The sequence below is a fragment of the Pollachius pollachius genome, assembly GCF_949987615.1.
Source record: "Pollachius pollachius genome assembly, chromosome: 8".
Taxonomy (NCBI): Eukaryota; Metazoa; Chordata; class Actinopteri; order Gadiformes; family Gadidae; genus Pollachius; species Pollachius pollachius.
The window spans coordinates 15,215,161-15,239,160 of record NC_136941.1 but is presented as its reverse complement, the minus strand read 5'-3'; the positions used below and the strand labels follow the sequence as shown (position 1 = coordinate 15,239,160).

Below are 24,000 nucleotides of genomic sequence, written 5' to 3'. Positions count from 1 at the left end.
AAAAGTTTTTTGTATGCACCGCAGTCGCCATGCACTGATGGAATTCGGCTCTGGTGCGTGCTAGCTGTGGTAGCGGGGCTAATTCTGAACGCAGCTCTGTTGAGTGCAAGCTACGGTAGCAGTGCTACTCTGGATGGCGGTTCTGTTGTGTGCTAGCTGCGGTGGCAATGCTAATTCCGAACGCAGCTCTGTGGTGTGCTAGCTGCGGTAGCAGTGCTACTCACTCCACGGACACGGAGTAGCGGTCAGGTAGCAGAGAACAGGGCACGCCTCCGATGGACACCTCCACCGCCGACGCCCGCTTGCCCAGGTTCCTGCCCTGCACCGTCACCAGGGTGCCCCCCTCCACCGGCCCACTCAGGGGGGAGATCTGTGGGGGAGGGACAGAGAGAGAGAGAGAGAGAGAGAGAGAGAAAGGATATAGGGGAAAAAGAGACAAAGAAAAATCAGATAGGATCAGAGACAAGTACTCCACTCCATTGATTCTTGAGTAGCAGACTCACATGGTATTAATGAAGAAAGCTGTGCCATAGCCGTATGCACACGCACACACGCAGACACGCACACACACACACACACACACACACACACACACACACACACACACACACACACACACACACACACACACACAAAGTAGACTGTTTACTGTCTTGGCCTGTCAGTCACTTGACTCTTCAAGCCCTGTATAGCGTATGCAAATGAAGAGTGGGCCTAAGAGCTCCTTATCATAGCCCACATGATACGTGTGATGAAATAGAGAGAGGGAGAGAGAGCGAGAGGGAAAGAGAGAGGGGAGGGAGAAGGAGGGGGAGAAAGAGAGAGAGTGAGAGAGAGAGAGATTAGGATGAAGAGAGAGCGATGGTGCGAGAAAGGTGGAGGAGAGAGGTGAAGAGGAATGCATAGGAGTGGATGAGTGGGGGAGGCCAATTTAGGAAATGGAGTGTTGAGAGGATTGTGAGTGGGGACAAAGCTAGGCAGAGAGCGACACTCGAATCAGGGAAATTACTGCACACTGCTATTCCCGTTATCTGTTTGCATGTTACTACTTTGAGAAATTCCTCCGCTTTCGTGTTGCCCAGGGTTCAAATGTGGGAGCTGCATGCTCCATCGGAGCTCTCGCTACATTTCTTTTTCCATGGAAAGCAGAGAGAAGGAAGAAAGGGGGAACCATTACGGCCCCTGATTCACCAACAAGAAACGCTGCTTTACAGATAACCAATCTCTGGCTCCCTGGCCTATCGGGAATCTACCATCAAGCACCCCCTCCTCTGGGGTTGAGATAGAGGCCTGTGTGTGTGTGTGTGTGTGTGTGTGTGTGTGTGTGTGTGTGTGTGTGTGTGTGTGTGTGTGTGTGGGTGTGTGTGGGTGCATGTGTGCATGCGTGTGTGTGCGCGCGCGTGTGTGTGTGTGTGTGCAAGGGGTCCAGGGAGCCTCCGGACTGCTCGCAGTTCCCCTCTGAACGACACTTGGCAGAGATGTAGTCACTGTGACCTCTGCATGCTTTTAGCCTGGGATCCGGTCTGTACTCGCTCTCTTTCCAACACTCACCCACACACACACACACACACACACACACAGACGATCTTATGAATAAAAAAACAAGTCTCATGCTGGGTGCGTGAGAGAGGACGATATTAGTTGATATGGATACTGGTGCTTTATTCGCGGCCAGATCGACGGCCAAGATAAATAAACACACACCCGGGTGAGAAGTGTCTCACACAATGAGGGAGTGTGTGTGTGTATGTGACACTTTTGATATCACGTGAAGGCAAACTGTTGAAGACGGACGGAGGGCTTAGCGTTTATCCTCAAGGTCTCCCCTTAGGTAGCGGTTTAAGAATTAGGTAGCGGGAAAAAGAAATATTAAGTACTACTGAGCGTCAGGGTTATGAAGGCTTAGCTAGCCTGGTTAAGTACTGTGTATACCAGAGCTATTTATACTCCTGACGCATTCACATGTTCTCTCCTTGAAGACACACCCGCCGCTTAACTAACACATAAAACACATACTGCACATGCAGAAACACACACATACGCACTCACACACACACAGGTGATATTTTGCAAGATAACAGATAGTGGCACACAGCTTCGCAAAGTTCAGCAGTAACAACGCGTGTGATCACCAGGTTCGGCAGCACCTGTGTGTGTGTGTGCGTGCCCTCGATTGTTTGCCTCTGTGGTGTCAATGATCAACTCCCGTGCTGACAACAACAGTGGCTGAGGCTGCTGCTCATTTCCACCTTCTGTGCGTCTGTGAGTCTTGATTTACAGGCCGCGCTTCCCCGGGGGGATGCAGAGGCATCTCAGGGTGTGAGGCTGAGACAACTTTCTTTAGGATGAAGATAAATAAAGCTTCATCGAACTGATTAAGCTGACAAGGCAGGAAACGGTGCTCTCTCTATCTCTCTTTGTATCTTACTCCCTCTCTATCTATCTATAACTTTATCCCTCTCTCTCTCGCTCCCCCCTCTCTCTCTCTCTCTCTCTCTATCTCTCTCTCTCTCTCTCTCTCTCTCTCTATATCTCTCCCTCTCTCTCTCTCTCTCTCTCTCTCTCCCTCTCTCTCTCCCTCTCTCTCTCTCTATCCACCTATACATTTTCATTGATCCAACTCTTTCTTTCTATCTAACCCTCCTTATTATTCAACACTATCTCTGGAACTCTGTCCATGTAACAATATATCTATTAATCTGTCAATGTGTGTCTGTCTGCCTGTCTGTCTGCCGTTCTGTCTGCCTATCTGTCTGTTTTTAGATCAAAGTGAGGTCATGGTTTTTACATCCTGGCCATCACACTAATCAACGTGGACACAAGGACAAACAGAGGAAGAAGAAGTCCCAAACTGAACTGAAACCCCAGTTCAGTTTCTTTCTTTTTTTCCCTCCCATTTGGTAAACCCCCCTCCCTGCCCTCACCGCCCTCCTACGTCTCCCTCCCGCCGGCCTCATGTGCCGCTTGGTCATGAGAACAGCGAACAATGTTTTGCGCTTCCTGTTTTTCTGGGCCCTGTAATCAAACAATCAATTAAGTCTTCTAAACAACAGACCACACCGTAAACAGAGCAGGAGAGTCTTTGAGGTCACCACGTCTCTTATCTCACACTGGAACAAAGGGCCTTTTTGCACAATAACACGGGGCGTGGCAAAGCATCAAAAATGCTTATCTCTGACATTTTGAGTTGAGGCTCGACGAACAAAACCTGCAATGTAAAACAAAAAACCACCGAGCCTGAGTAACAAGCCCCACCAAAATATCCCATCCTACACGGTCGCTATGACTAACAATAACTGATGTGGTTTCAGTGAGTTTGTGTGTGTCTGTGTGTGTCTTTGCATGTTTGTATGTATGTTTGTGTATGTGTTTATGTGTGTGGGAGTGTGTATGTGGGTGTGTGTGCGAGAGTATGTATTTGTGCGTGTGTGTCTGTGTGGGAACTCAGACTGGGCCAGACTGTTACCCTGACCCCTGTGGATTCTTTGTGAATATATGGCTGCCAAAACATTGCATCACCCCCAGCCTCCATGAAGAAGAAAAAAAGCCCCAATACTTATTTTGTAACTTCATAGCGTGTTTGTGTGTGCCTGAATGGGTGCACACATGCAATGTGCATGTGTGTGTGTGTGTGTGTGTGTGTGTGTGTGAGCGCGCCTGTGTTTGTGTGTGTGTGAGTGAGTGAGTGAATGTGAGGGCATGACTAGCAAGGGTGTTTTCCCTTGATTTATGTGTATATGTGTGTACCTGTGTGTATGTGTGTGCGTGTGTGTGTATCTGTGTGTGTGTGAGTGTGTGTGTGTAAATCTGTGTGTGTGTGTATCTGTCTGTGTGTTTGTCGGTGTGTGGATGTGTGTGTTTGTGTGTATCTGTGTGTGTGTGTGTGTGCTTGTGTATCTGTGTGTGTGTGTGTGTGTGTGTGTGAATCTGTGTGTGTGTGTGTGTGTGTGCATGTGTGTGTGTGTGTGTGTGTGTGTGTGTGTGTGTGTGTGTGTGTGTGTGTGTGTGAGTCAACTCCTGCTCTGTTTGCTTATTCACCGGGGCTAAGCAGGCTTTATCTACAGGACGTTTAAGCCCGACTGGGCTTCATGTGAGCCGTACTTCCCATCGCCTCCATAGCAACACAAATAAGAGAGCTGCATGGTTTGAACTGAACCCAAAACTCACTTGCACAGTTGGAAAGCGACACCAAACAGATAAATATTGTCTTGCACATGACATTAATTAACTGTTTAAACAATGGCCCTGCCAGTAAGGCTGACTGTGCTGAACATGTTGAGGTGAATACAGTCTCTCACCACACAAACACACTGACTCCCCTTCCATGAAGTGGCCGTTTAAGTCTTTTTTGTGGCTCCCCTTCAACAAAACAAAACAAAAATTGTTGTAGTGATGAACTACTCTGGTTAAATGCACAAATAGCTGCCCACTTGTACTTTTACCCCAAACTGTAACCAGTCCTCCCAGTTTTAAGACACAAACACACGCACACGCACGCACGCACGCACGCACGTACACACACACACACACACACACACACACACACACACACACACACACACACACACACACACACACACACACACACGGAAACCTCATTCCAACACTTAAATGTGCATCACTCAGCAGGGCTCCTTGCAGCAACGTGCGTCCCGTCCATAGCCGGGGCGAGATACGACCTGATTGGCCCCCACAGTTTGTTTAGCAAAGTGGGCAGGGAACCCAGGGTAGCATGTATTTTACTACTGTAAAGTAGACTCTGTTTTCACAGATGGGGGCTCCTTTAACGAGGGCCACTTCAAGACCTGAGACCTCTGGGACCCTCAACATGGAACGTTTGACATTAGGCCACCCTGGCACGGGACCATGTGACAGAGCACATGATTCACTGTTTCATCAACCAGGGATAATAAACACAAGCTAGCTCTAGGCTGTATGAGGCGGAAGAGATGGACAGTTGGCTAGTGTTTGTTGTGTGGGAATTTGTGTCGGTGTGTGTGTGTGTGTCTGTGTGTGTGTGTGTGTTTGTAGTGTGGGAATTTCTGTGTGTGTGTGTGTTTGAAATGTTGGAATGTGTGTGTGTGTGTGTGTGTGTGTGTGTGTGTGTGTGTGTGTGTGGGGGTGTGTGTGTGTGAGTGTGTGTGTTTGGAGTGTGGGCATTTTTGTGTCTGTGTGTGTGTGTATGTATGTATGTATGTATGTATGTATGTATGTATGTATGTATGCATGTATGTATGTATGTATGTATGTATGTTTGTAAGTCAGTATGTCTGGGCGGTTGTGTGTGTGTGCGTGAGAGGACCAGAGCGTGACCTTACCTTGTGGATCTCGGGGGCGGGACACTGGTCTGTGATTGGCTGGCAGTCGTCCCTGGGCCTGCAGCTGTTGTCACACCAGCCACAGAGATGGCCCTGGTCCTCACGGCCCCAGCACTGGGAGCAGTCCCGGCTGCCCACGCCGCAGTTGTACACCTCCACTGGAGAGGGTCACACGGGGTGAATCATCCATCACACGAGACCAGCTGAACACATTTTTCATTTGTTTTTTTTGCAACAAAGGAAGTGAGTAAGTTAGTGTCTTTATTTATACGGCACCTTTTTACGCAAAGTGTTACCAAGTGCTGAACAACAGTAATAGCAGAACAGTCCGTAGACATAAGGGAAAAACTGGTCAAATAAAAAAGGAGGCAAACGATTTTAACCAGGGTGGGATTGATTACAACTTCGTGGGAATGGATTGAAAAGTGGAACAGTTTCCATCCGTATGTTTATTTTAGGGCATGCTAAAGGTATATTTGATTACACCACAGTAACGCGCTACCAGATGAACAACTCAAAAACACAATTGAAGACTCCCTCCCTGCTCCTTCCCCGCTGACCGGCTGACCACACTGCTGCTGTGAACGTGCTTTCTTTCGGCCTGTGGTTTCTTGACTTACGGGTAATCAGTCTTGAAGCTGACCTATTTCTAAATCACAGTCAAAACGCCGGTCTGAACTAATCCTAAAATGATTCACGTCCACTTGAAGTCATGCCCGAGGGCGGCGGTTGATGAACTGCCCATAAATTACACACACAGACACTGAAACACACAAACACACACACACACAAACAAATAATAAGCCCCACATAACAAGGCTCACTATGAACATTTAATTGATGGTAATGAAGATAATGAAAGCGATGAGATTGGCTCTACAAACAGTATTAGCTGAGCGTTTAGGGAGCAGGCCTAGTGTGTGTAGGGAAGGAATCAGCACCGCAGGGGAACACGGCAACAAATCAAGCCGCTGAGAGAAGAAGGTTGGAGAAGCATGGAGAAATAGATGATAATGTTCACGCTCTGCCGCACCTTCAAAAGCCCCGAGTGTATCGCAATCACTGTGTGTGTGTGTGTGTTTGTGTGTGTGTGTGTCTGTGTATGTACGTGTAGTCTCGGATGTGTGTGTGTGTGTGAACCCTAGATTGTGCGTGTGTTTGTTTGTGAATATGCACGTGTAATCTTTGGTTGTTCGTGTGTGTGTGTGAGCATGTGTGTGAGCATGTATGTGTTTTCTTGCATTGTGTGTGTGTGTGTGTGTGTGTGTGTCCGTGCATGAGTGTGTGAGTGAGTGTGTATGTGCGTGAGGTGTGTGAATATTTACCTGTGATCTTCTATTGTGTGTGTGTGTGTGTGTGTGTGTGTGTGTGTGTGTGTGTGTGTGTGTGTGTGTGTGTGTGTGTGTGCATGCAAGTGAGATAATAAATTGTGATGACTCAGCATGCCACAGAGCATCCGTCGTGCACTATAACGGCGGCGGGCTGCAGCTGCAGGCCGGTGAGTGTTGCTCACATGGTCACCACATGGTGTATGAGCAATGGCTCCGCAGCCACCATAGGTAGGGACTACGTCTGCTGTTATCTCATAGGACAGAACCCCCCATCACTTATAAAGCCGGCCAGACCTAATTCATCCATTCAAGATAACATGTTTTAAAAACTGATGCTTGTTCACAAAACAACAGCTACGCACAGAGTTTGCAAAGAAAATAAAGAATTTGGTCACACTTTAAATTACAGTAGGAAAGGTTTCGTAATTGTGGTGTAATTAGAAACTGGGATAATATAACACTATGGTAAATAATAAGTGTTGAAATTATGTGTTGTTATGCGCTACTAATAATAGACAGCGAGCAGGTAACAAAGGCTATCTTTTCTTTCTCTTTTTTTCCCTCCATAGGTGATTCCAGATAATTCCCTCTATGTTCACCCCAATTTAACAATGTCGTAATGAGGCGTGATTACTTTTGTCTGATTGCATGCGAACGAAGAGATAAAAGCGAGTTAATAATTCAACGCATTGATGAAGATTAATTCTTTTGTTTTTCACTTTGTTTGTTGCTAATCATTTCTTTCAACGTGGGAGTGTGTGTGTTTGTCAAGTGGCACGTTGCTTACCCGTCACAGGTGTGGGGCTGTCCATGTACTTGTCCTCGTATTTTGCCCTCCTCAGGTTGAGCTGGAACACTTGGCTCCTCTGTGTGGTGACCAGCTATAAGGGACGCACGTAACGGCACCGCCGTGAGTGTCAAGTGTCATGGGAAATAATTTGTAATTGCTTCAAGCGGGTCCTACATTGTTCACAGGACAACATCATCACATTTCCTTTTCTCGTTAACCTTTATCCAACCAGGAAGTTAAATTGAGATCACAAATCTTGTGACACGGACGTTGGAGAATTTGCAGAGAAGGCGTCGTTAAACGAAGCGAGGAAATGCTGTTTTAAACAGCATCTACTTTACTTCTATCTTGCTGACACAATCAGCGAGATATTAAGGCAGAATGTCGTCAAGGCTGCATGGACAGCACAAAGTACACACTTCTCTGTGTGCTTTCAATCTAGTAAGGTCAAACTAATTTAAATATGATCAAAACAAAGACAAGACGCTCTCTTATTACCCTTTTTCAAATATATATGCATATCTTCAACCCCAAGGAGCTACGTGTGCAGTTATCGTACGTGAGAGAGTGAGAGAGCGGTTATAGGAGATTATAGGTATTATTAAATTGACGATGATACAGCAGCCGTACCCTTGCCTGGGCGCTTCTAAGACCTTAAAAGGTCACAGGAAGGAGGAGTTGGCTTTTTGAACGAGATTGGCTGAACTTACTGTCACTCCAGTGCACTTCACAGTGGAGCTGTCCAACCATGTTGCCTCATATCGCTGATTTGTGCCAAAGTCACACTCCAGCCTGTCCCCCTAGGATGAGAAGAACACTCAAATGAGCCAAATACATTTTTTTTTTTTATTATTATTATTCAAATCTGAAAAATACTCAACTGAACAAAATCCTGTGTTAACCATTTTATCAAAAGGGAAACATACTCAAATTAGCACAATTTGCCAACTTCTTTTCATTGAAATGTTCCCAATCATGATCAAACATGCTTTTAAGTGTCCGATGGGCGGTCTGAAACGTAATATCTGTGGCAGGGTATTTTATCTTCACCCCCGGATCATGCAAAGTGACAGAGAAAACGGTAGCTACCTGAGAGATCATTTTTTCTGAGAAAGGTCTGGTAACCATTGACAACTCTGGCAGAGGTACAAGGGAACTAAAGTACCCCGGGATAATTGTGCCTGCCAGGCAAAGATGCAATCCATTCATAATTCATATTCATAAACATCTGGACCTCAGTAACTCATCTGGGAGCCAGAGTAATGAATATGAATTCAATCTTTATGAGCCAAGCATTGGACCACACAGTCAGTGTGAGATAGGTGAGGACACAGCAGTGTGAGTACTTCAAGTGCATATCATGTGACTGGGGAAACTAGACCGCCAATATTACTCTATTTAAATCATAACCTTCCAGCCTTTTTTGTGCTGTGACGCGTACAAATTGAAACTCTAATTAAAATGCCATTACCATACCTCCAGCGCGTTGCAAAATAATCGCTAAGAAGCTTATTCGTGCTTAAATTTGTAATTGTGACAATGCAAAACAATTTAGCACAAGTTTAGCGGTTAAGTGCTTTTAAAAAGGAATATTTTCCGCGCCTCTTGGCATATTCTAAGAAAAGAACATGGAGCGTTTGGATGATGAAGCTGGGGAAGTGGTAAAAGTGCCTTATGATAATAAAGCTCTTAAGATAAGGTGGAATACATTTGCAGCATAATTCCTGGTTCTCTGAGTCATGTGGAGGCAGACAACTTTAACTGAACATTTAGAAAATTAAACATAAAGATTGCCTGTTTGTATGTTTGTGTGTTTGTGTGTTTGTGTGTTTGTGTGTTTGTGTGTTTGTTTCTGAATCAAGAGTTTGGAATGTTTTTGTGTCCGTCTGTCTGTCTGTGAGCCTGTGTCGGCATGCACACATGTGTGTGTGGCCGATTGAGATTCAGAGCCTGCTGCTATAGCAACGCGGTAGCCGGGCATATGACTGACCACACCCGGAAAAGTATTCAGCCCGGGAATTCGTCCTGGGAAACCTGGGGTTATCGGCTATATTTGCTACAATTCGCAAATCCCCCCCAAAAAATTCCAGTGTTGAGTAAGCCTGTGGGGAGCATTCTCCGGGGAGTCCGGCCAAACAGGAAGCATCAGTCAATAGCGAAAATAAAAGTAGAGGTAGTGGTGAAATGATCTCCAGATTTTACTTGGACCTAAGTGACTACACACCGTGTGCTGACTAAGACATAGGCCAGCCAGACACTGTCTGCATAAACAGGAGAAGGGGGAGGAGGAGTGTTTGTGTGTGTGTTTGTGTGTGTGGGTGTTTGTGTGTGTGTGTGTGTGTGTGTGTGTGTGTGTGTGTGTGTGTGTGTGTGTGTTTGTGTGTGTGGGTGTTTGTGTGTGTGTGTGTGTGTGTGTGCACGCGCGCACGTGTGGTGGGAGGGGATGGGGCACAGCCGAGAGGTGAGCCACAAAGGCATCAAGACATTCATCATATCCGTCTCAGACTAGCCAGTGCAATCGTGCCCCCCTCCTCCGTCTCAGAACGGAGACAATGCGGTTACGTCAGCTCCAGTATCACGCAGCGACCAGAATCACTTCACACCTACGTCCATCTGCATCTCGCTCACTTTGAACCAATTATAGCATATGGCTCCCTTTCCCTTTTTTTCAGCCCTGCCAATTTCATGTCAAGGCACTTGGCGGTCGGCCAAGTACCCCCTCGATGGTTAAATCAAATAGACTGTTGGTTTCCCCCCCCCCGCCCCCCGTACCTTGACGGCGTTGCTAATTGACAAGCTGAAGTCCTGGGTCGTCCCGGATGGGGATGGGGGGACCTCCGGGGACATCAGGCTCGGACAGGAAGCGGCGTTCTGCGGGGCGGGGGGGGACAGGAAGTGACATACAGGGGTTAAACAAAAACAATGGACGGCCCACACCCTCTGCTACAGCCCACCTACTCACGTTCCCAAAATACCTGTCCTGTTTATGCGCAGGCGGAGGAAGCGAGGCGGGCAGGAAAGGCACCAGGGGACTCTACAATAGCATCAAGGGCAGTGGGGAGCAGACAGGCAGGATGCTGGCAGTAGGTCAGCCCACCTCAGTGCCCCCCAGGGGCTTCATTCACACATCTCACCAGATTGTTATTGATAACAACTCAAGTGTTGTTTTTCCAATTTGAGCGACTCGATCGACCGACAAGTTCCACGGGGGACATATTTGATCCCCAAAATCTTTTCACTATATTACCATAAGACTCCCATAAGTCTCCCTTTCAGTCATCGCACCATCCTACGCACAGTGAGGTGGGGGTGGGGGAAGAAGGGGGAAAGAACCCACTGATGATGACATGACGTCTGTGCGTGTCCGTTCAAATCGTCTCAACAAAGAAAGGCTCTCATTATGTTTGCTGAGCGTAGTCTTGTGATGAACTGTATGGTGATTCCCGACATTGAAGTTCCCCCCTTCCCCCCATTCCCCCCTCCCCCCTTAACCCAGACAAACCAGCGGCTCCAATGACAGAGCACTACTGTATATAAACATGTCTTCTAGCTAAGGGCCGGGGGGGGGGGGGGTGAAAGACCCTGTGACCACCCTAAGGGCCCTGAGAGGCCCCGGTACGGACATTAAAAACCCTACTCCTGACTGTGAAATAGACACAGTCAGGAGTGGGGTTAATGAGGGGTAATAGTGATAATAATGGGGACCTGGGTTCGATTTAATGGCGTTTTTTTTACGAGTTGTGATGGACTTTAGAAGACACTGGCTGCAAGCATGTTTGGTTTAATAGTTTAGTTTTTAATAGAGCGGTTTGTGATCTCGGTCCTCATAGGGTTGTCCAATATAAACACGTGCCGGAGATCCCTTGTGTACATAACATTTTATGTGAGCTATCGTCCCTTTTTAAGCCCAGCCCTATTCCCTTTGACATTAGCTTAGTAATGGAGGCTAAATGTACTGCTGCAGAAGCCAAACGAGGCCTTAAGTGAGTCAGCAGGACATTGAAACCCCTACATTTAATGTGATAGATTTGTTAAACCACACACTCCCAGACGGCTGTGGTCCGTTAATGTTTTGGCTGAGAGTGTTCCAGCTTTCACCAACAACACCCAAGAAGAACAAGAGCGTCTGCGGAGATTTTGAGCGCTGGGCCTGTAGTGATCTGGATTATACACAATCCCTGGAGCTGATTGGTTGACAATTCCCTCAACTCCCGCCCACAGGGACAAATGTTTCCTATGTTTCCGAATGGGAGCGACTGACTCACCTCCAGCATGCTGTGTTTTGACTCGTCCTTGGTGGGGAGACAGGTGTGGCTCTCCTGATCCCAGTAACACCTCCACCTGCTGCTTAGGCAGCTCATACACCTGAGGAACGCAGGCGGACACACACACACACACACACACACACACAAACACACACACACACACACACACACACAGAAAAACAATCAGACACCAGGACCAATAAAATATGTGGCGTTTAATGACGGACAAGACTGTAAGCCTCTGATTATGGGGAGGTGCGTGGAGAGCAGCGGCGGAGTAACGCTCCGTCAGCCAGCTGATTACTATTTGGATAGCAGAGGTCAAACCAGGCTAATGTCTCTCTGCTGCAGAACAAAGCGCCACTCTATTAACAACAAGGGAGCACAACAAACCACAGCATGTGTGTGCATGTGGGTGTGTCTGCGTTTGAGTGTGTGTGGGGGGGGAGGGTTGATTCAAAGCAGACCGCCTTCTCAGAGCTGTTATCTGCCACGGCGTCTACGTCTTCCCTGACTGCCATTCTGTGTCACTCACTGACACGCACACACACACATGCACACATACGCACGCACGCACACGCACACACACACACACACACACACACACACACACACACACACACACACAGACATACACACACAGACATAAAACATTCAGACAAGCGCTCTGCTTGACCTAGCACTGACAGTCAAGACCTTGCAACCCGGGCCTCCTCATTCATAATGATCATACACTCACTCTCTATGACTCTCTGTCTCTCTCTCTCTCTCACGCCCTCTTTCTCACTAGGTTTCTCTGTCTCTCTGTCTCTGTGTGTGTCTCTCTCTCCCTTCTCTCCCCCCCACCCCCCCTCCCTGAAACCCTTTCTTACCCTCTCTCCCCCTCTCTCGTTTCTCTCTTTCCTTCTCTTTCTCTCTGTGTCTCGCTCTCTCCCTGTCAAACACAAGCTTGCACTTTCTGAGGGCCCCTGAGTGGACACAGAGGATAAGCACACATTCTCAATCACACGTCTGTCAGGGAGAAAAGGACGTTGTCAAGAAAAGGGCAAATTGTGGTGGTGACAGTGATGGGGGTGGTGGTGGAGGTGGTGGTGGTGGTGGTGGAGGGAGTTTGGTGTGAAAGCCAAGCAAACACACCAGACAAGGAAGGTCGTGAAGACTTTATATATACACCAAGTTCAATAAAATAAATCAAGGGAAATAAAACAAGATACGACTGATAAAACCAGAAGGATGGATGGAGCAAAACACTACAGCTGTCAGAGAGGAGGAGGGAGATAGAGGAGGGCGATAGGGAGAGAGAGATAGAGGGAGGGAGAGAGAGAGAGAGAGAGAGAGAGAGAGAGAGAGGAATACAGGGGCTAGGTCAGCTGATAGTCCTACTGGGATGTTTGGTTGGGAGAGGAATGCTCCCTTCTGGTTTCCATTAACACTTTGCCTAGTAACCACTCAGAGTAGGCCGTGGGAGAGTGGTTTAAATACACACAAACACACTCATATACACACACTGGAACATACAAATACATACACATTCACACACAACTACACACACAGACAAAACACATTTTTTGGCGGGGTTACACCCATTAATGTGCAAAAAAACGATTCCACACTTTGTTTGAATTCCAAGAAAAAAAAAAAGACTAGAATATTCTAATGAGATTGTCCGATGGAATCAGTCTCAGGTTAATCAAAGCCGTGCGGGATGATTAAAACGAGCGTGAATCAGCTCGTCAGCGCGCGGCGAAGAGGAGCCTTCCTGTGCGAGAGGCGCCGAGCTCATTATCACCTTCGCACAAAAAACACAAGAAAAACACCAACTCATTTCACACTCTCTGAGACCTCGAGGAAGACGGGGGGGTCGCGGCTCGTGAAGGTAGCGAGCTTGGTTTTTTTTTTCTCTAATCCTACGCCGCGGCGTTAGCATAGCGACGCCGCTGACGCCGTGACACCTCGGGACCATCTTGAGAAGTGAACCAATGACACCAAAATGAGCGGTTCTAATCAGAAGACCGATTTCAAGATAGATAGTCTTTCAGAGACACATTTGTGCATACACACACACACACACCCACACAAAACATACATACATACAAACATACAGGGTAACATACAGCTAACATACACGTAGAGGATGAGCACTGACACACGCAGACACACAGAGGGAGTGTGAGCGAGAAACAGATAGGGCGGGGAGAAGAGAGAGCGAGAAAGAAAGAGAGAGAAAGAGAGAGAGACAGTGGGAGAGATAGGTGAGAGATTGAAAATCAGAGAGGGAAAGAGAGAGAGATGCATAGTGAGAAAGAGAGCGAGAGAAAGGGGGCAAGGGGGCGAGGGAGGAGACCGAGAGAGCCCGCGAGAGGAGAGAGATAGATAGACAGACAGAGAGAGAGCGGGTGAAATGGCTGAAGGCTGCCCATCAGATAAAGCAGGCCCCAGACAGCAGGAAGCCAGCTGAATGGGCTCCAGAGAGCAGAAGGTCCTCTTTGTGCCCCCTGCCCCCCACACACACATACACATACACACGCACACACCCAAAGGCTCCACAGACCGCACCACAGTTCCACGGTACAAACATGGACACATCCAGTGAGACTTGAGACTACAGCCAATTTCCGTGGTATTTACGCCGGCAGAATACTAATACCACGGCTGAACCTCTAGTGGACAGAACCTTGAACTAGCTAAACATAATAAATGCCACCTTTCGGCCAGGCTCGGTGGAAGCACTCCCTATCAGCAGCCCTATCAGAGGGCAGGGACGAGCTAGAGAGAGAGAGAGGGAGAGAGAGAGAGAGAGGGAGAGAGAGAGAGAGAGGGAGAGAGAGAGAGAGTGAAAGGGAGAGAGGGAGAGAGAGAGAGGGAGAGAGAGAGAGAGAGAGAGGGAGAGAGACAGATAGACAGAGAGAGTGGGAGACAGAGGGAGAGGGAGACAGAGAGAGGGAGACAGAGAGAGAGGGAGACAGAGAGAGTGGGAGACAGAGAGAGAGGGAGACAGAGAGAGAGGAACGAGAGAGAGGAAAGAGAGAGAGAGGAAGTGAGAGAGAGGGAGAGAGAGAGAGAGAGAGAGAGAGAGAGAGAGAGAGATGATGTCTAGCCTAGGGAATCATTGCACGCAGTGATCATACCTGTTGTTAGCTACGTCACTGCATTCAGAGAGATCCATTGAGACTACGGCTGACATTTAGAGGACATTTCAAATACTAGATGTTGGCCGGCTCTCTTGTTTGTTCAGTGGCATTATTTTCCCCCAAGCCCCCCGTTTGATTTACGCGTGTCTTAATGGATCCCCAGACAGGGGGGATGACGAGTGAGTGAGTGACTCACGATGTCTTGGGGTGGATGGCTCCGGTCTGCCCGCAGTCGTAGATGACGAAGCTCCCCGATACCACCGAAGTGCCGTTCACCTTTATCGCCACAGGGACAATAAGATGGTCTGGGGAGGGGGGAGAAAGATAAATCAAACACAAGCAGCGGCACGAGGTCACTGTCGCAACACAAACTAGTCGTCACGTGACCAGCCGACGGCGGTGTTAACCATGCAACGCGAAGGCCAGCTCGTCGGGAGAGGTTAGGGTAAGGTGTCTCGCTCAGGGACACCTTGACACTCAGCTAGGATGACCTGGGGATTGAACTAGCAACCTCCCGGTTACCAGCCAAGCCGCTCTACCTCCTGAGTGAAACACTGCCCCTCAGATGAAAACCATCTCATTACATTGAAATAGAATATCTAGATATTATCTTTTGTCATATATCTATAAATAGATATTTGTGGAGTTATAAGAAGAGACAGCAGCCAGGTGTGGAGGCCCAGCCAGACGTGAGTGGTCTGCCCCAGGCGGGCGGACTCACCTCCGCCAGGGGGGAGGGGGGGGGTAACTTTCCCGGGGTAGCAGAGGGCAGGTCTGGATCTGCGCCGAGCCGTAGTCCAGGTGCACGGTGGCCGACGTGGACACGCCCAGGCCGTAGTCACACTCCACGCGGGAGCCAATCAGGTCGGGAACGCTGCCGTTGATCAGGATGCCCACGTCCTGAGAGAGAAAGAGAGAGAGGGAGAGAGAGAGAGAGAGAGGGAGAGGGAGAGAGGGAGAGAGAGAGAGAGGGAGAGAGAGAGAGAGAGAGAGAGAGAGAGAGACAGAGAAAGAGAGAGCGAGAAAGAGAGAGAGAGACAGAGAAAGAGAGAGCGAGAAAGAGAGAGAGAGAGAGAGAGAGAGAGAGAGACATAGAGGAAGTGGATGTTTTAGATACAAGGTGAGTACATCAGTGTGTGTGTGTGTGTGTGTGTGTGTGTGTGTGTGTGTGTGTGTGTGCCTCAAGACGGGTACATATTCTGTAGAGCGTTATGGGAGTGTATTATCAGGGTATGTTTGGGTGGAGGGCGACTGCCAAAGTAAAAGGTAAGCGGCATCACATGGGTGGAGTTGAGAATGATGGAGGTAAGAAGTAACGTGTGATGAAGAAGCAGATGGCAAAGTGCTACAATCATATCTAAGTTTGGATACGTGCTGAGGCGTGAGAGACATATAATCAGCTAGATAACACCTCACTGACATAAATTAATTTCAGTGTGAGAAAAACAGGGTGGCAAACAGGGGAAAAAGACTTCTGAAGGAAGACTAGAGAGTGGGAGAGAAAGAGGAAGATGACATACAACTAAGAGGCAGGTTAGATTCCCTGCATGCCTCAGATAAATACACTAAACTCTGGTTCTATTGTCTTTGGAATTGATCACATCCTGGCTATGGCGCTAACTTCCCGCTTCCTGACCAGAACTTCCTGTTTAGGGAGACAACTTGAGCAACGCTTCCTGTAACTCTGAGTTATGGCAGAGGCTAGGACAGCTGCGGGCCCTGATCTGACCTACATACTGGACAAATATCTCGGCCAATAATGACCTAACCCTTCATATACAGCACTGAAAAACATGGAGAGGAAATCAAATGTATTCTCACACTGTGTCAACCTGATTTGTCCCTTTATATCCTTTACGAACGCCCTGTCCCATGTTGAGTCTAATTAACACGTCCTCTTCCTCATCCTCATCGTCATCATGATGACATAGAGAGGGACTAATTAGGTTCACACTTGGCATTAAAATGCCTTCTCCAAGAAGCAAAACACTGACATGATGAATTCAAGCAGCATTAATGTCTGACAACCCTAAACCACTTTCGGATGTTGTCGGAGGTATCACACATGTTGTCTCGTGCGAGCCCAATCCATCCTTGGTTTGAGTTGAATACAAGTTTGACATCAACAATGTAGAAGTACAGTCAGTTGATGACCTGCCTGTGGAGGATGGAAGCCAACTCCCAACCACAAATGGCCCACTGGGGGGACGCCTGCTTAATGCGGCGTAACTGTAATCTGTCTCTAACACTATCCGGTGCAGATCTGGAATCAGGATGCTTAGCTCTTGTCCTGTCAAACTGGGCACCCGCGTTTCAAAGCACGACCATGATTTTAAGCAGCATATCAAGCATATGTTTTGTCAAATTAGTTTTAATGTTACCCGATTTATTAGTCTGATTAAATTGAAGACCTTTTCACAAGCCACTTCTATCAAAACAAACAAAACATAACTTACGATTTAAAGTTTTCTACAACAGCGTCTCACTCTAGCCAAATAAATAACTATTTATTGTCCTTGTCTACTATTTAATATCCAGGCTTGTGATGTCAAATATAAATAGGCTGGGTTAGGGCTGCAACTTAAAATTGTTAGCTATTATAATATTGCCGCTCATACACTGAAATTCATTAGCATTTGCTGTATGCTCACTCTAGATAGCTCAAAATAATGCGTTGTAAGATTTTGATGGACGTTTCAAATCTAGGGAGTAGGCATGCTCATGAGCCCAGGTAGCCCCCCCTGGGCAGGGGGCTCGTGGGTCAGAGAAGCCCCTGAAGACACCAACAAGAGAGGGCGGATGAGGACACCTTGATGTCTGCAGAGAGGCTGATCTCGGAGGGGGTCAGGGTCATGGAGGGGCACTGCTGCGGGCCCTCCCCCAGGCTGATCCAGGAGCGCACCAGGGGCCTCTGGACACACTCCTTCTGGATGGTGCATCTGTAGAGAGGAGAGAGGGAGACACTGCACAGTCAATGGCCTCTATGGGGCTGAGTAACGACTCACTCTGTGGCCCAGTTAAAGGGAATAGTTTGAGTCACGCTCTAATCAATCCCCCGTGTGATTGCACTGTACTCATAGATAGTCAACGCTTCAGTTTCTTTGTTATTTTGAATTTTTTAACTGTTTCGGCAATGCAAATGTTTATTTTCCATGCCATTTAAGCTATTTTCTGTCTAATTTAATTTAATTTAATTTGTTTGAGAGAGCGATAGAGAGACGTGGAGACAAAGTCACGCAGAAAGAGAGATGTGAAAGAGAGATGAGAAAGAGAGATGAGAGAGAGAGGGAGACAGAGAGGGAGACAGAGACAGAGACAGAGACAGAGACAGAGACAGAAACAGAGACAGAGAGAGACAGAGACAGAGACAGAGACAGAGACAGAGAGGGACGGTAAAGACATTTCTTGAATGCCACACCAGTTGGTTGTCTGATGTGCAGGTCAAATTACCAGCGTTTTTTCCATTTCTGGCAATAAAGCATGCCATTCTGTCGTGGTTAAAAAGTGATTTACACACTGATGAGGCGCCGTTCGTTTCCAAATTCCACCAAACCATCTCTTGTTGTCACCCTGTTTCAACAGTTAAGCTTGTCATAAAAATCTGTTTGGATGCCATTTTCCATCTGCGCCCAATCAACACACTGCATGTTGTTGGTTGCATAGCACTTTCCAAAGCAAAGATTTGACTAACAATTATTAGTGTTTAAAGCTTAGGAAAGCTTACCAAGATTGTAAAGTCAGACGGTGTTTAGAAGAAAACAATTTCTGCATTTGGCATTTGAGAACAACTTAGCGTCTTGTTCGTTTTCTGGTAACTGATGTTGTCGTTCCGAAATCGCAGACGACCAAAGACTGTAAATTCTGTTTTATTTGTCCTATTCAAGACTCGGTTCAAAACAGCATGCCCTGTTTGACACTGGGTCAAACTTGTCGCCATGACAACATTCCCTACGGCTGTGATTTCAGGGGCCACTTGCTGATAATTCTATTAAGAAACTACCAGCTTGACTGTTAATCTGTTTCAATCGAAAGTCTTTCTATGTGTGTGTTTGCGTGTACGTGCGCATGTGTGTGTGTGTGTGTTTTAATGTGTGCGAGTGTGTGTGTGCGTGCGCATGTGTGTGTGTGTGTGTGTGTGTGTGTGTGTGTGTGTGTGTGTGTGTGTTTGTTTGTGTGACTATAGCCAGTACAGTCATCATTCAGAACCAGGGCAACCACATATTCCGCCTTTTGTTTCAACAATAGACCACCGATACAGTCCCTGGTCAAAAGAGAAAAGCATAGTTCATCTGAAGCACAGAATGCAAGGACATAATTCTCTCTTAAGATGAAGATATCAAAGGAATCCCATTTAGCATTGTTTCGCATTATAAGGATCACACACCCATCTACACATGTGTGTTTGCATGTGCGTATGTGTGTGTGTGTGTGTGTGTGTGCATTCGTGTGTGGGAGTGTGTGTGTGCATGTGCGTGTGTCGGCATAGATGCATGGATGCCGCTGCCTGTATGCATGGGTGCCCATGTGTGGGTTGGAGTGAAAGATTTGGCTTGAGTATGTTATGGTAAGTGCATCACATCTTTGTGTGTATGTATGTTTTCGTGGGTGTGTGGGTGTGTGTCTGAGTGTATGCATGTGTGTGTTTGAGGAGTTTATGTGCACATTGTCATTCCCACTGGCACAACGGGACATGGGGGAACCATGAGGTCACTGGCTGATCTAAGAATAGAAGTGACTGACTGGCTCTACAGACCACACAGAAATCCCCTGCACACAAACAGGTCTTAAACTGGGATAAACTGTCTGTGGGACAAGTTAAAGAATGTAAAACGATTTCTAAAAGCAATAGAAAGCCCAGCACAACGCACTCCAACCCTAAAGGCTGAATCTGTGTCTGGACTTAGTCATGTTGGAAATTGTCAGATATGTGGAATCTCTTCGTGATCACATGATTTTCAGAATATCGCCAAGAAAAAAACACAAATAACAGAAATGTGAAATGGCCGTTTCCCTATTTTGTTGTGAAATGTATTAAACACCTTGAAATTATAGCTCAGACACCACACTATGACCTCCATTGTCTTAACTATACAATAATTTATCTTTAATTAAAATCATTACATGATAGTCAAGTGTATGAGTATGCTTATTCATTTCATTATTAATTGCTTACCGAGAATATGAACCTTTTCAAACATAGCACGGGACCTTGTAATATGTATATTTAAACCATTGTGTCATTTTTTATCATGCAAACAGGTCTATTCATGTATTCCTGATGACAGTGTGAATAGAGATGCAGTGTTAACTATGAGAAAGTATACACAACTTTATTCACAGTATAATAATCAGAGAGACAGGATTTATACTGTGCCTTCCAACAATGAACCACAAACTGCAGTTAATATCTATGAAATAGACGTACATAAATAAAGGGCTTGTCTTGGCATTATTAAGTCATTAAAATGATACATATTATTTATAATACAATGATTCTGTTCTCACTATGAACATTTACACTTTGAACCATACAATTGTTTTGTACAAAAATAATGTGTGCGCTTGTTGTTTGGTGCGATTGGTCCAGAGATGGCGAGGCAGAACACTGAGGATAGCATTACTATCTTTATGACCGCTCAGGAAGGAAAATTTAATCAACCACCGCAAAAAGGTAATCAAACTCCTGGCATGAGACATTCCGTGCCATGTTTCACAGGACAAAGGCAAAAGAAGCAGAGGTTAAACGGGACGGCTGGTTTGAGAATGAAGGTATGGTTTACAGGAACACTGCGTTTCTTCATTCTAGATTGTGTTTGTAGCACACAGCCTTCTTTAGGTATTATGCTCACAGCAAGAGATGAGAGGCCCCTACACACTGCCCCGCCCTGAGCCAGGCGCCAGCGTGCAAGTGTTCATTTCCTCTTTCACTTCCTATTTTTTTGGCCAACACTTCACTACATGCCCAAAGACCTATCAAATATAGGACCATAGAAAGCCAGCATAATAACCACACACTCACACCCACACACACACGCACAAACATGTCGCACAAAATACATTGCAAAACAAATTCCTACTCTAGCCCACTATCAGGGCCGGAGTCCGGCTGAAAGTCTGGCCGGATCAGATAAGCATGATCACTTTCAGCAGGCTTAGATGACACCACACGAACACGCCATCCGAATTGAATGAAGATATTAAAGTGCATTCATGTGATGCTCCAAGACCAAATTGACCCCGGCATAGAGAGCGAGAGAGATACATAGAGATAGATAGAGAGAGAGAGCGAGAGAGAGAGTGAGAGAGCGAGCCAGACATGGGGACAGACAGAGAAAGACAGGGAGAGAGAGAGAGATAGAGAGATAGAGAGAGACTCTTCTTTTGATCATCTGCGAGGGGAAAGCTAGTCCCATGTTCAGACAACACTGCTCCATCCAAGATACCAGAACAGGCTTGCATTCATGCACAAACACACACACACACAGCAGACACACACACACACACGCACACACCCAACCCCACACACACACACACACACCCTGGTAGGAAAACGTCACAGCCATGCATAAAATCAAATCAACACCCACGGAGGAGACAAGTGGCAGACTTTTCTTAATGTGAAGAGGTTAGTGTCGTCAGTGTGCCTCTTTTTCTTTCTGGAGGGAAACGAGCAGCGCTGGCGCTGTGTTGCAGAGGGTCAGCAGCCCGAACATGACAACCCCCCTGAACTCTCTCCCACCCTACCAACGGCCGGTCCAGTGCCACGGGAGAACCATGGGGGGGGGAACAGGGGGGACGAGGGGGTGACACCACACAGCTGAGAAAGCATTGTGACTGGCCAAACACAGCCGCAGAAAGCACATGCACACTGACTCCCACACACACACTCCTGACCCCGGCTCCATGAATTATACGAGCAAACAAGCTCCCTCAAACCCCCGACACGGCACACACGCAGATACACACGAAAGCACATCGGAATTTTGGACTCAAGCACGTAGCAAGCGACGTAGCCGTGAACGCATGAATATGTATGCACAGACCGGCATGCATACATACACACACAGTACGCACACGCTCGTGCACACACACAGACACAGACACACACACACCACACACACACACACACACACACACACACACCACACACACACACACACACACACACACACACACACACACACACACACACACAAATACATGTTCACACTTAGGCACGCCTGACATTTCCCTGTCAAAAGAGCCAGTGTGCTCTCTCCCTGCCGCCACCAGCAGTACAATCACTGCTCTTTGTGGAGGACGAGAGAGGACAAGTGAAGAAGAAGAAGAAGAAGAAGAAGAAGAAGAAGAAGAAGAAGAAGAAGAAGAGAAGGGCAGAGAGCAAGAACAGTGACAAAGGGGCATGAACAAGGGGCATGGACGGTGAAACAGAGGGAGAGAGAGAGAGAGAGAGAGAGAGAGAGAGGGGGGGGAGAGAGAAAGAGATCGAGACAGAGAGAGACAGAGAGAGGGGAAGGGGGGGAGAGTGTGAGACAAGGAGAGCACAACTACATTTCAAGGGGCATAAGAGGAGGTGGGTGAGGCTGAGGAGAGAGAGAATCGGGAGGGTGAAATAATTGAGTGAAGCGAGGAGAGCGGGGCCGCGATCAAGGCATGACAGATACATAAATATGGGAAGGAGCCTGGGAGATGACAGACCGAGACACAGGCTGACCACACACACACACACACACACACACACACAAACACTGAGCTATCATCAGCTACACTCTCCCGGCTGTAAATGGCCGTCGGCCATGCCAGAGCCTGCAGAGCAGCATCACAGCTCGCTCATACCTCTATCTGCTCCGATCTGCTTTCATCACGCACATGCACACAAACACACACGTACACAAGCAAACTCATTGACGCCCAAACTTACACACATACGTGTATCTACAGACGGACACAATGGCACACACAAACTGACACACACACACACACACACACACAAACACACACACACACACACACACACACAGACACATGATAGCAACCCAAAGGACATACAGTACAAACAAAAATACCAAAAATACAGGGTGGCGTCTCAAAGTACAAAGTGTGAGCAGGAAGACAGGCTGCACAGCCCGCGTCCGAGCGAACGGAGGCACACCGTAAAGCCCACAGAGCTGTACAGAGTGGCACCTACAACAACACCGTCCCCGTCTCACACTGGCACTCACGACTTGCTCCTCACAGGGCGCTTGGACACAATCCCTGAGCCAATAAACGCTGCAAAACACCCTGGGAAGTCATCCAAGCAGTGCTGATATTTAGTCGCAGGGTTTTAATACGAAGATATATTTGATGCTTTTTATATGTTTATGAAACTTTCTTGGGCGGTTATTGCCCTAGAAAGCAGTGTGCCGCTCCCAGTTATTTGGCTAATGGAGGCATAATGGAGATGGATCATGGTAGGAGGCGGAAAACACAGGAGGCAGTGTTTGATAAGTTAAATATCCGTTGTTTGTGTTATTTCTCCATAGTTTGGTTGATAATTACTCCACCAAACCGCTAAAAATGCACTGCTAGATCTTCGTTACTTCTACTCGAAGTATGGGCAATGATGTGTCCCTTTGGTAACCAGGTTAGATTCTTACATCTCATGCACTAACTGTTATTCTTCCTCTGCTTCTTATTCCCTGTCTCATCCCTCTGCTAAGCATGTCGGACATCCCGCTATGAATGTAACAGTAAAGCACATTAAAAAACAGATTGAATTATGCTATTCACTGTGGAGGTTTGAGTAGAGGAGAGAGAGGGAGAGACGATGACAGCAGTATCACAGCGAAACAACGTAACGCAAAGAACAAAGGCAGAAAAGATAGACCAGATAACCCAGGGGAAAATCAGGTAGACCACAAGGTAGGAGAAGAAACAGAACTGAGATGAAGACACTAACTGAGAGGAAGTGAGAGAGAGACACATTGAGACAGAGAGAGAGAGAGAGAGAGAGAGTGCTCAGCTCAGCTCAGCTACAGAGAGATATGGTGAAAGATAGATAGAGAGAGATAGTGAGAGAGGGAGAGAGAGAGAGAGAGAGAGAGAGAGAGAGAGAGAGAGACAAGGAGAGAGAGAGAGAGAGAGAGAGAGAGGGAGCGAGAGAGAGAGAGAGAGAGAGAGAGA

The 24,000-nt window shown here is 47.1% G+C and overlaps 1 protein-coding gene across 1 annotated transcript in view; it reads right to left on the bottom strand.

The window, feature by feature from the left end:
* Positions 1–24,000, bottom strand: part of plxnd1 (plexin D1) — a 71,790-nt gene that overhangs the window by 37,793 nt on the left and 9,997 nt on the right. The window contains 10 exon segments of the mRNA XM_079741786.1: positions 225–370; positions 5,319–5,476; positions 7,437–7,530; positions 8,150–8,239; positions 10,212–10,310; positions 11,705–11,804; positions 15,032–15,140; positions 15,557–15,578; positions 15,580–15,735; positions 17,645–17,774. Coding sequence (XP_079597912.1) covers positions 225–370; positions 5,319–5,476; positions 7,437–7,530; positions 8,150–8,239; positions 10,212–10,310; positions 11,705–11,804; positions 15,032–15,140; positions 15,557–15,578; positions 15,580–15,735; positions 17,645–17,774 — 1,104 coding nt within the window.